This window comes from Nilaparvata lugens, chromosome 5, assembly GCF_014356525.2.
Source record: "Nilaparvata lugens isolate BPH chromosome 5, ASM1435652v1, whole genome shotgun sequence".
Classification (NCBI taxonomy): Eukaryota; Metazoa; Arthropoda; class Insecta; order Hemiptera; family Delphacidae; genus Nilaparvata; species Nilaparvata lugens.
Window position 1 is genome coordinate 61,019,791 of NC_052508.1, and position 14,013 is coordinate 61,033,803.

General features: G+C 35.7%; 1 protein-coding gene across 2 annotated transcripts; it reads right to left on the reverse strand.

The window, feature by feature from the left end:
* Positions 1-2,380: 2,380 nt before the first annotated feature.
* On the reverse strand, positions 2,381-13,920 carry LOC111048773 (cullin-1). Of its 2 annotated transcripts, none has more exons than XM_039428965.1 (3): positions 13,658-13,920; positions 12,062-12,171; positions 2,381-7,553 (listed from the first exon to the last, which is right to left on the reverse strand). In XM_039428965.1, exon 3 carries the CDS (start codon positions 7,545-7,547, stop codon positions 5,109-5,111), a length of 2,439 nt encoding a protein of 812 aa, XP_039284899.1. In that variant the 5' UTR covers positions 7,548-7,553; positions 12,062-12,171; positions 13,658-13,920; the 3' UTR covers positions 2,381-5,108. The 2 variants fall into 2 exon arrangements, with proteins under 2 accessions (XP_039284899.1, XP_039284898.1); XM_039428964.1 differs by lacking the exon at positions 13,658-13,920 and adding an exon at positions 13,295-13,544.
* Between the last annotated feature and the right edge of the window lie 93 nt (positions 13,921-14,013).

The window sequence follows — 14,013 nt, forward strand, 5'->3', positions numbered from 1 at the left end:
TATTGGAACTCTTGGAATTTCTAACTCTAAATTCCATTAGTTTCTAATAGAAACTCTTGGAATTTCACTGGAAATGGACTATGTCCTATATTTCAATTTATATTGATCTGGTGGTGAAAAAGTATAGGCCTAGATCAATTTGTTGGAGACTGGATAAACATTTTTACCGTGTGATCAATGTAAAACACCTTAAAATGAAAATATTAGTCCAGGAAAGTTCATGATCATGCTTGAAAATCTTGTTGAAGTGTCATTGGATAGAGGAAATGTAAGTTTATCCCTTACAAGAATAAGAATAATTTTATTCCTTCAATGCACAAACAATGATATCGGAAACGTCAATTTGATAATAATACTACTGTAGGCTACATAACTTTAATTTAGTTTCAATCTCACAATAGTAGAATGTACATAATATAATAATTTATCTATACAAGGTATTATTGAATACAATAAAGAATATACATCAAACAGGATAAAGTCATATAACATAATAGAATATAGTCATTAAATGATAAAATAAAGAATACATCAATAACATAACAATAAAAATATCGAGAACACTTACCGTATATACTTGATGCTATATTTTTCCCTGCTTCAATTAAAATAGTTGTCAACTGGTAGATTAAAGAAATCTGAAAGCGAGTACCATGGATTGTCTAATAGGAGGCGCTCTACTATATGTACTGCTTATAAATTTTACTTGGTATGTTCCTGGCAAGCATTGGCATTTTATTGAATAATTTCAATGATACGTGATCCGGGCTGGATGCTATCCTAGTCAATCTAGTATACGTCTAGATTTGATTTACGTCTAGTAAATCAGTCATCAATCATTTGAGTACGTCTTTGATTTGTTCCTTGTGTTATGACTGTGGCTATTACGCAGCTATATGAGCCTAACTTCTGTTCTACAGACGACAGTCTTATTAAACGGTCCTTCTCTTTCTGTTACCGAAATTGTCATTTCAACAGATTTCATGTAGATACTTTGTGCGTGTGATTCAGGTTTGTAGGTACTTCAAAAATCTCAAAAGAAGAAAAATCTATTCACCTCAAAAAACATAAGTCTCGACGTAAGAAAAAACATGTTGAAAACGTATGTATGGAGTACTGCAACATATGGAAGTGAGGCGTGGACAATGGGGGTGAGAGAGGAAAGAAGATTGGCTGCATTCGAGGCATGGTGCTACAGAAGAATGATGAAGATCAGTTGGAGAGATATGATTACAAATGAGCAAGTTTTTGAAAGAGTGGGAGAGAACCGGAACTTCTTGAAGTGGATCAAGCAAAGAAGAGCACAGCTGATTGGCCACATCATCAGACGTGACACTCTACTGACAAGGATAATGGAGGGAATGGTTGAGGGAAGGAATATGAGAGGAAGACCTAGGCTGGAGTATATGAAACAATTGCTACGGGATATGAGATGTGGATCATACTACGAGCTGAAGCGGAAAGCGGACGACAGAAAAGCATGGAGAGCTGCTGCCAACCAGCCCTACGGCTGTTAACCCAAGAGAGAGAGAACTACTATCATAGAGAAAAGATAGCATCTTTTGATAGGAAGATGCTATCTTTTTCTATGTCACTATAGAGTCCTTTTCTGGATGGCTCCTGGGGAACCAATGCGTGATTTGCAATGACGTTTTAAAATTCATTTACAAATATGCAAATAGTTCCCTAATAATGTAAAATGCTATCGAATGAATCATAATATTGAAAAGCGTAATTCTCCTCAAATTCCAGTTGTGATTGAAAAATCATGTGAAAACGCTTATTGCCTTGGGGTTCAAGTATTCTTTTTTGCTGAGGTGATACCCACATGAGCTCTAGGCTTGTGCGTGGGTGATGATATATTGATTTTATTCATTGATTGATTAAATTCAGTACATCAGATACTTCTTCAAAACTACTTTCAATAGTGGGCCTCGAACCTCTTCAGATAGCATGAAAATTGGGGAAGAAGCATACGAGGCGTTTTTCCAGTCGAGTCGACACGACACGACAGAAAGCTCTCCGATTGGCGTATCGAGAACCAGTCAATCGGACAGCTTCCTGACCTGTCGTGCTGACTCGTCTGAGAAAACGCCCTTGTGTGTTTCAGCCCAAATATTCTTTTATAGTCTAATGCTTAATGATTCTGAATAAATGGATTTGATTTATCCAAAGTAAACGGTCAATAATCAAACTGTCATGAAATTAATAGAACTAAATTTTCCATTTACCTAGAAGTAATGAGCTTGAGATTAACAAGCTGAATGAAATTGCACTTCAAGTAGTCTAGACCTAGAGTCTAGATAGACAAAAAAGAAAGTATATGACTATATAAGATAAATAAGGAGAGGTCACTGGTGTAAAATAATTATACATTAGGTCGATTTTAAATTTTTATTTGTCCTTTCATCAACTTTATATAAAAATTTTGTGATAGGGCTCTATAAGGTACTAAAATTAATAATTTGATAGACCTAGGATGAAGAGTGAATCAAGGCGGAGACTCTATAATATATATTGTCGTCTTAACTAGCTCTAACCAGAAACTATATTTTTCAACACATTAAAAAATCTAATGTGCAGATGAACTAATCGATTTCAGATCAACTGCTGGGAAATCTCATCAAAAATTTACAATTTGATAGACCTAGTAAATCACTTAAATAATATCGATATTGAGGTAATCACATAAATTAAATAATGATCTAAATTAAAATATGAAACATAAAAAAATAAACAATAATGTTAACAACCTTTGAAGATAACTATATCTAATGAGAATGCCTTCTCTTTTCCAACTGTTACGGCCACAACACTTACAATGATGAACTTGGAATTTTCCTTCACAAACGTCGTGATCAGAAAGTTAGAAATGAAAAATCCACAAATAATTGAAGTGATCAACAGTTATCAAGTACATAAATTGCATAACTAGTTGAGGAAATAACTGAACTTATGCTGATTTTGAATCTTATTGTCAACTATGATTATGTGAGAGGAGCATTGAATTACGAATATAAAATTTTAAATATTCTGGATTACCAGCAATTTCTATTTATTCTATTTTACCAATGTAATTTATAATTTCGTGTTATAGATCACCAGCAACATGGTACTGTTAAATATACCTTATTACTTGTAGTAGCGCTAACAGTTACTGGTGAATTACACAAGCATTTAAAATGCTTTCAGTGTGGAAAAAAAACATTTATGAGTTTTCAATTTTCCCAACATTTCAAAGTCGTATAATAGATATAATTTTAGTGTATATCGGAGTGATGTCGGATATTTTCTCCATATACTTGAGAAATACTAAGTACATCAATCAAGTATAGATGTCAATGAGAAGGACAAATAACTAATCATTATGGACGGATTTTATCCAAACAAATTTTGATTGGCTCGTGAGTTTTCTACAAGAATCAGCCAATGTTCTTTATTCAAAATATAGAGTCAAAAGGAACTATAAATATTCGGTCAACAAATTGAATGCTAAAGAAATAGATTCGTAGAATAAATCAGAAACTTATCTTTCATAAACTTTTAGATGAAAGAAAAGAAGATATTTATCTTTCAACTTACTACAACAAAATTTAGTTAGAAGAATCTGATTCATCAAAAGCAACAGTCTTATTATTGGTCACATAAGCGGTAGTGCCATTTTGTAAGTTGGAATATTTATTTTATCAATCTGTATTATTTTATGGCAAATAAATTAATTTGAATTTCTCTTATTTTAGGGAAAAAATCATCTAAATAAAGATTATTATTATTATTAGTTGATGATAAGTAATATTATTGAACAAAACTTTTTCTAAAATATATTTTCATCTGATGTGACCCCTTCCAAATCAATAGTTTAAATGTAAGTTGCTTCAACTTGTAGAGCTTTGCCCAAAATCGCGATTACTAACCCAATAACGATGTAAAATTTGGAAACCAAAAGAAAAGATCACTATGTTGCATATTCATACTTTTTCACTGTTAAATAAAACTTAAATTTTAGAAACACTTATGAAGTGAAAATGCACTTATTAGCAGTGACGATTGTTTCCACCTAATTAGACTAAGTTTCTACAGTCTGGTGATGACCCACACAAGGTCGAAACGATCGTCACTACTAATAGTACTGTGAGTGCATTTTCACTTCATAAGTGTTTCTAAAATTTAAGAAAATATCACTTATAAGGAACAATTTTATAATAATAACACACTCGATGAACCAATGTTGTGAGATGGTTCATTAAAAAATCGAGTAAGCTGGATTATGATTGGGTTAGTGATGATCAAAACTTGCGAACACTAACACAACCTAAGATTTGAACCCAAAGTTACTACTAGAATTGCACATAAACTATAAAAACAAATCTCAAGATCTTTGCGAACTACTTTACTGGTTGCAAGGGAGTGCATAAAATTGTACGGGAAGGAGACTGGAGTGAACAGTTATCTCGATAAAGTAGAGTAGCATACTCACTCTTATTTTTAGGTCTGCTGAAAATATTGAAACACAATAGAATATTATCAAGTACCCTTTTATTTCATCAAACACGACTAGTTTCAAACCTTTTATAAGTGTCAATAAAATGTCGTTTATTTACACTTGAAAATGGCTCTTGAAGAATTGGAACTAGTTGTGTTGTGATGAAATAAAAGGACACTTGATTGTGTTTCAACAAAGTAGCATACATTGAACTACATTTCCCAAAGATATCACAACATTAATATATAGTTATTTGTTGATTGAACTACATTTTCCAAAGATATCACAACATGAAGATAAAGTTTTTTGTAGATGGGAGAGTATACAATTTCAACAGCAATGTGATATGACTGGAGCTGACAGCCTTCTAATTCACTCTTCAACAAATTCAAAGTTAGTAGTAGAACACAGGCTCCTTATGTATGTATGTACATGTTTGTTTAAATTTCGATTTAATTAGCTAATATCGTTATAATACAATGTTTGCCTTAGTCGGGGGATGTCGAGGGCCGAACTAACCAACAACAGTGTGTGTAGTGGGTGTCGGCCGATGATGATGATGATGATGATGATAGATTATAGAGAAAGAGAAAGAGTGAGGGGCTTCTTAGAGTCGAGAAGTCAATCAGGCAAGATAGCTGTAGGCGTCCTTCTCGCCCTCAGTGCGTTCTAGATACTCCTTCTCGATGAGGATGTCGATGCACTTTTTGATGACGTGCACCCGCGGCTTGAAACGCGTCGACAACTGGTTGAGCACCTCAGCAACCAGTTGTTGGTGTTTGAGCACCTTGCGCATCTTCATGATACGCACAACAGCTGCTTGAATTAGCAGTTTTCGGTCTTCCTCGATGTGCTTGTGAGTGGTCTCCTGTTCCAACTTCAATTCGGCCTTCATCGGCACATTGATGTTGACTCGCAGCTTCTTGTTCTTGTAGGCGGTGTAGAGCGTGACGACCGACGCGGGTAGCAGGTCGTTTAAGGCTGTGTCGTCATCGTCTGCGGCTGCGGTCGAGGTCGCACAACTACACAGCAGCTTAGCCTTGAGAAGAACGTGAACAACTTGTGCCAAGTAGTCATGTTTGATCTGTGTCGACTCGCCCAGCTGTTGCAGGTTCCACGTGTCCGATATGTTGAACTGCAGCAGAACGGCCATCTGGTAGGTGCTAGCCTGCAGTGTGTATCTGTTACGGAAGCAGTTGGTGAGCAGTTCGCCCTTGGACATGTTGTACAACCAGTTGAGTTTGCGGCCCGAGTGTCGGGCGCTGTAGAACGTTGTGAAGCGGTGCACACTACGCTCCAGCTCGGTGGGCAGCGAGAAGGTGAACGCCTGCTGGAACGGCCACGAGCCGGATGACAGCACTTGGATACTGAAGTCTATATCGGTCGGCTCCGACGATTCCGACAATTTTTTTCTGAACTGCTCGTTCAGGTCTTTGGACACGCCCACATCCTGGAACATGCGCTGCAGTTTGGATGTGTACTCGAAACCACACGCCTGTTTTAGCTTGGAGATCATGGAAGCCTCAGCATCGTCACTGGCTGACATATGTTGCACCAGTCGCTTGGCAAGCATCTTCGAATAGAACTTCTGGAACACATCCTTATCTTCTATGTATTTAAAAACAACCATGACACGATTCAGTGTCTCTTCAAGCTCTGCCTCCTCGGGGTTCTTACTAGACTTCTTTAACAACAAGTCACAGAACTTGGCTAGAAGCTCTGGTGACTTTGAACTTGACCCCGCATTTTTAGTGACTGTATTGCTGTTGATGAATTTGCCACAAGCCTTGTCGAGGGCAGCCACAAATCCACTGTCGTTGTTGAAGGCCGACGAAACCAGCGCGTGATACTTCCTGTGCACTTGCAGTATAGTGCTGACATACATTTTCGGGTCATCAGCGACTGACTCGCCACACTTGTCTATTGCTGTGTGACCCTGCTGAGCTATATGCACTTCCAACAGATTTCTAAGCTCACAAAGTCCGTTGTTGATTCGAGCCACAAGGTTGTACATGCGGCCAAGATCCTCCTCCTTATCGGCATCCAACAAGTACTGGAATTCGGTGTGGAACATTTCCATGTGCTTCTGAATGAGCACACGCTCGCAACAGTAGGCGACTCGCGCCTCCGTCTCCTTGTGCAGGTACACCTGAACACGACGGGTTTCTTCAGCCAGTCGCTGCTCCACCTTCTTCATGTACTCTGTGACGGGGTTGTGACGCAGGAACTCAGTGCTTTCGTGTGTGTAGAAGCGCTCAGTGTCCTCGAGGAAGAGTCGTTCGAACGAGTGTGAGTAGACGGCTAGACTGATTCTGGTGGTGCCTTCTTCGTCGGTGCCTAGTTCTACATAGCAGTTGATGACACCACTGATAAGGCGGGTGTTGACAGTTTCACCGTTGCGCTCACGTTCAATCAGCTTGAGAACTGCATTAGTCACCTGTTTGTTAAGTTTCACAAATAGGTTATCACGCCAGTTAGCGAGTGCCAGCTGATAGATCTCCAAAATCCCTTTACGACCTTCTTCACACTCACGCCGAACCCAGTGTCTGTTCAGATACGCACACACACCATTCAGAACTTTCGAACTGAACTGATACTGCTCCCACTGCTTGGTGTAGAACTTGAGAACATCCTCATCCATGAGGTCGAGACAGTCCTTGAGTAGAACGACGAGGTAGGACCTGAGGTACTCGCGCAGTCGCTTGTAGAGTTCGAGACCCACAAGTTGCGCGCCGCCTGTCGTGTAGCCGATCTTGGGGCCCAGTTTGGGCGTCTTGTAAAGCCCCCCCGGAGACGGGGGCGGCAAAATCTGCGCCCCACTGCCAGCGCCCCCTCGGCCTCCACTGCCCCCGGGGGTGGTCGGCTGCTGCTGGTGTACACTCGTGCAGTAGTTGTAGACGTGTGTGTAGAGCTGGATGTAGCGTCTCTTGTGCATGCTCTCTCGCATGTAGATCTGCTCGATGCCCTCTTTCAGGTCGCCCCATATCTGGTCCAAATCAATTGGCTTCATTACTCCCGAACTATGATGACCACCCTTGTACGACATAGCTCTGTTCGAATTCATTAATCTGCAACCAAAAAACATAAAATTTCTCATTTATTTGTCATCATAATTACATTCAAGTTAATTTATCAATATTAGCCTAATCAAAATAAGCTTACAAGTCAAGAACAAGAACTAAGTTAGTTTTTTCGGTCTTTCAAAATAATTTCTTTAACTTGTGAATATTTCCTATTTCAGTGATAATAATGTGAAATATTTCTTTAATTAAATAAAAATACCAAGAAATTGTCAAAAACCACAGATTTATTGACACTTAGAAAGACCGGTTTCGGTTGTTACACCATTGTCAATCTCTGATAAACTGTTCAGTTTGAGAATGGTGTAACAACCGAAACCGGTCTTTTTAAGTATCAATACATCTGTGGTTTTTAACAATTTTATAGTATTTTTATTTAATATGAATAATTACCACAATATTAACTTCTCAACTACACAAAAAGTATTTCTTTTATGTTTGCTTTGTCAAAATAATTAAGGACTGGAAATTATGTGAAGTGAAAAAAAAACTATAAGACTTAACCTATTTCGGACTATGTGTGTGAGTAATAGCACAAGATTACCTTATTTTTCCTCTCCCTATCATTTTGATGATGAACTTATTGCATGAATGAATGAATTAAGTTAAAGATTGCGATTTAACAAATAGCCTTTCTAAAAAATGAACTTATTTAATAACCACATGTTACAATAATTTTATATCTTGCGGTAGAGAACCGTTCGCTGTGGCCGCTTGATCGGACTTGACAACAAAGCTACCTTCCACTACGACTATGCTCAGTCAACACTAATAGAATGAGGAGTGTTGAGTTGATAAGTAATTCGCTATATAACTTATATACGGAATTATTAAACATATTAAGATAACAAATAGAAATTTAAATTATACCATAGAGCAAAGATAGCATAAGAAACTAACCGATAACACGAAATTAAATCAATTTATCAATATCAGTCTAATCAAAATAAGCATAAATACGAAATCATGATATTAAACATAGGCACTTATATAACAAATAGAAATTAAAATTATACCATAGATAAAACTAAACTAAATCGAGACTTATAAAGTAATGCCCAATGGTTAGTGGGGCTATAGGCGTCAGGCAGATAGAATTTAGTTCATGAAATTTCTAAAAGAAATTTATGGTTTCATGAATGAATTTTAAATGAATTACACTATTCTGCCATATTAGAACTTAACTAATATGGGAATTTCATTAAAGGAGTGCTCTCTAGGGGGTAAATTAATTTCATGGTTTCTTTCCTCGTTTTCAGAAATATTTGAATTAATTAACCAAGAAAAGAATATGCTTAGAGCTAGCAGAATATGTTTCTGCTAGCTTACAAAGTTACTAAAAATTATACCGGGTGATTCACATAAGGTGTAACAATAGGTAACTTGTTAACCGTTCATTTTACAGAGAACTTTAGATGGGCAACTTCCCTTCCTTTTTTGTGACATTTTACGACATGCCATTTTAAATTGAAAATTTAGCCGCTATCTTCCAAAATGGAGGACAACTTCATTATTTTAAATGGCAACCCCCATTTTTTATGATATTTTTGGATTCTACATAGAATTTAAAGACATTTTTACTCTTGTAATTTTTTGATAAACCTAACCGTTTAGGATGTACATCCATAATAAGCACACATAATCATATGGATATTGCATTACTGTTAAAAAGACCATATCAGTAAAGCTGTAGGTATATCCTAAACGGTTAAAATGTGTCTTTAAATTCTATGTAGAATCCAAAAATATAATAAAAATGGGGGTTGTCACTTGAAATAATAAAGTTGTCCTTTATGATGAGGAAACTTAAGGAAGAGTATGAAAAGGCTGGTCTGGAGATAAATATAGACAAGACGGAGTATTTGCAGACAAATGGAAATTCAACACAAAATTTAACCATTGATGACAATACTGAGATAAAAGGAGCAGAAAATACCTTGGGTTCACTATCACGCGAAGTGGCGATACAGAAGAAGAAATAAAGATAAGATTGGCACAGACAAGAAGTTGCATAAGGCAGTTGCAATTTTATGGAGCAGAAATATCCATAAGAAAACTAAGCACAGGATTTTCAATACCATCGTGAGAAGTGTAATGACTTATGGTGCAGAAGTGTGGGTGACAAACAAGAAAACAAAAAGTAAAATAAAAGCTGTCGAAATGGAGTTTTGGAGAAGGTGCTGTGCTTTGACCAGAATGGATAAAGTGAGGAATGAGGTGATCAGAGACAGAATGAAGGTGGAGTCTGATAAAATGAAATTCATAGAGGACAAGAAGTTGATGTGGTATGGTCATGCCAGAAGAGCTAGTGCCAGTAAGTGGATTGGAATAGTGACGGATTGGAGTCTATTGGGGCGGAGGAGGAGTGGAAGACCAAGACGGTCTTGGAGGGATGAAGTGGTGGATGAGGCTATGGTAATGAGGAATTTAAGAGATGGTAAGTGGGAAGACAGAGAAGGATGGAGGACTCGGCTAAAAGAAGGAAGACAGTAAAGTACTGTAAAATCCTAATTTATATAAGTTGTCCTCCATTTTGGAAGATGGCGGCCAACTGTTGAATGTAAAATGGCATGTCGTTTTATAGTTATAAAGAAAGTTCACCATTTAAAGTTGGCTGTCAGATTGATGGTTTTCGATATACCGGTGGTTAATCATTGGAAAATAGTTATTTGTGCAACTAGTGCGCAAAGTGACAGTTTGCTGCATCGAAAGAAACGTTTACGCCCGAGCCGTAGGCGAGGGCGGAATGGTTTCTTGAGTGCAGCAAACGAACTTTGCGCACGTATTTCACATTAAATTTTTCCTACAGTTACCATTGAATATGAAAAGTGGGTAATTATGGGTAAAATTGCCTGAATAATGTAGTAGTGTTTGAATGGCGGGGGGCAGCTGTGTGGTGTGTGCTGTGGTGGCACTGTGCTGTCGTTGTCCTTGGTTATAATATCTACTTAATAATTAGCGCGTTGTGCTTCGTTGCACCTCTGCTCACTATAGCAGCCCACTCACTGTTACCAACTTAATTTTGATTTTGCTGCACTGGTGCTCCATATAACCTACTAACTATTTTGCGTTGTCATGCTGCAAATCTGGAGTACGCAAAGTACTCACTTTGCGCACTAGTGCGGAAAAGTGATTCTTTGCAGCCTGCAATCAGTGCACAAATGGTCACTTTTCAGGGTATCTGTAGGAAAACACTATTTTATAGGCTTCATGATAAGAATACAAAATTACCCTCCAGCTCATAAACGGTTGGGTTTATCAAAAAATGACATGAGTAAAAACGTCTTAAAATTTCACGTAGAATCCAAAAAATATGTTTGCCATTTAAAATAATGAAGTTGTCCACCATTTTGGAAGATGGCGGCCAAATTTTCAATTTAAAATGACATGTAAAATATTACAAAAAGAGAAGGGGAGTAGCCCATTTAAAGTTCTCTGTAAAATGAACGGTTAACAAGTTACCTATTGTAACACCTTATGTGAATTACCCGGTATAACGCTTTTGAATGGAGAAGAGGATGAATACCAAGTTTTTAAGCATTAAGTTGGAGCTTCGTAAAGTTGATTTAGAAAATTGAGCTCAGTTCATTAGCACCATAAATCGTCAACTACTGTAATCTATATACTACAGAATAATACCACAGAGAGAAGATATCTCATCGTATAGGACGTTTATGATACAGATTTCACTGTTAACTCAAGCCGATAGTCCTAGTAGTTATTTTTCGTTAAGCTATAATTGTGACGCTGGTGGTCTCTCAAACTGTGCCGTTCTCACACTCGCTGAAGAACATTAAAAGGATAAATACGTGCTTGGAAAAACAGCTGGAAATTTTGTCGGAAGTGAGTGAACGAGTGCATGTGTGGGATCATTCAGCTGATCTAACGAGAAGAAAAATTCAGCAAGAAAAACTTATTTTCGTTTATTTCTCTTTTCTTTAGAAAACATGTTTACTTCAGAAAGTCGAAAATAGTAATTAAATGCTGTTAGTGTAAAATAGTAAATAGTATATTAAAAAATATTGTAGCAAACATAGTATATCATTCTAAATCGAATTCATAAGTATATCTATTTGTAATTGATGATGTGTTTGTTTTTTGAAGTGCGAATAAATTGTTATTTTGATGAGTGATAGTAGCTTAACTAGATTTTGATTTGGACTGTAGTAGGCTATAAATTTGAAAAGGGACAGTTTTGGGCATAAGTCTGTTGTGCCTCCTAATATAACTGTAAAAATAATTGTACGACTGAGAAAATAAAATAAATAAATATAAACTATAAATTCAATCTTTCGTTACAAATTTTCTATGCTTTTACACTCCAGAGCAAAGCTCGGTCCCCCTATAGTGAAGGTTCAATCGCAAAATTGGTTATCCGAAATTTCTCTCCCTCATTATTTCGTGTAACCGGGGTTCAACTGTACTTTCAAAACCTTTTGATTTTTTGCTATTGCAATCCAAATAATACTTAATAATTATAATCTATTAATAACTTACCTTTACTAGAAATCAGGATAAATTAGGAGACATTTCTGGAGAAGTAGAACGAGGATCAGAAGTATATTTCACATGGATGCCATTATAAATTAAGTGTTTATCCAACAGGACCTGAAAGGAATAACGTTATATTATTATTTCTTATAGAAAACATCACATTCAATCAATTCTGACAGTTTGATTATCTACCTCGACAACATGAATATCCATGCAGGTTTTTTAAATGGTTGTGACATAAGTTTTTTGACACTGCCTAGATCTGGAGATCCCAGTCACTGACAAAGAATTCAAGTATAGATATTATATATATAAAAAAAAAACAAATCACACAATATTCAAAACCTAAAATGTTTTGTTTAAAAATGTTAAAGGTATTTTATTCTATAATTTTAAAAAGTAAAAGGGTAGTTTAGGGAGGATACGTTTTTGCATTTAAATGGTAATATTTTGATATTATTCAAAATACAATGCACAGTTATCATTACATAATGGTTTTACATTTGAAATTTTTAATATTGATGATGAGTACAACAGATACGGAACTGTCCATTACTATTAATCATAATATGATATCATAGACAAAAGAACTTGCCAACACTGCTGTCTCATACATTTCTAATAACCTTATAAAATCAATATCACTAGAAATACAATTAGTTGATATAGTGAATAGTAAAAAATTAAAAGACAGCTAATTGAAGTTAGGTTATGATATAAATCATGATATGCTCAAACAAGGCTTATAAGTAAAAGATAGTAGATCAATAAATACAAAAAAGTATCAATTTTACATATTTTTTGTCTTTCTAAATACTGGCAAATTAATTTCATGAAAGAGTTTGGGTACAGTAAAAAACAGTACGGGGTAAAATATCGAGGACAATTCAATATTTCTGACAATAACCTATTTGTCAAGGATAGATTCGATTTAATGAACCAAGGTCAATAACATTTTATCTATGTACTGTAAAAAATGTAACTTTTGATAAATCATTTTTTAAACTTGACGTTTTCCCAAATAAGGAATTACGAACTACGGAAATTCATCAATAACATAGCCCACTAGTTTTTTGTAACAAAAGAAACACTCAAGGGTAAACGGAAAGGTAATTGATTTATTCCAGAATAAAAAAATGAAATGATTGATTTAATAGAAGTGGTTGAAATTGCAATACATTTATGTATTATGTTATAGTAGATATTTAGTTGAAGTAAGAATAAAATAAAAACTTACTGCCAGATTGGAAACGAAGTCAGTTGTCAGCTTTGGAGATTAGTTACGTGACCACAGAATTAAGCTTATGTAATTTAGCAAAACATTTAGATGCAAACGATCAAATTGACATTTAATAATAATTCACTTTTTACTAGAATTAATGAATATAGAAAACTAAAATAATATTATAAAATAATTGAATTTACAGGTTATGTCTAGGAAATAGGAGCGCTGTGATCAACATTACTGCCTACCATAAATTGCAAGGAATGGACTGCTTGACTTTTTGTCAAGACAGGTTTTGATTGTTCTAATTGATGAAGGGATTGATAAAGCGATTTCATAGAAATATGGTCATTAAAATTAAATCTCCATACTCACTTGAATATTTTTTTCTTGTCACGATCCAACGCAAGTTAAAATAATTTAACCTTAGTTTTTACCCTAAATTTCATAAGCATAACAGATGTTGTGTTGACTCATTTCATTCGACGACCACTTCAAATTGAAAATTGGAGACAAGACTGCAAAAAACAATCAATTAATAGTTTACTTGATTTTTATAATTATTATCACTTTACAAATTGGAGATTATCAAGTAATTTAGAAGATCCGAAAAACAAAAATATGCTGTAAAAAATTTATTCAGTACTGAATAGTTCAACTCGCAAAATTTGTAATACAAAAGGCATTGAACTGGGAACACAAACTGGGGTTTGAACTTTGAAGGTTGGGTT

Excerpts from the sequence above, each read along its gene's own strand:
- LOC111048773 (XM_039428965.1), bottom strand. The coding sequence starts at position 7,547 with ATGAATTCGAACAGAGCTATGTCGTACAAGGGTGGTCATCATAGTTCG.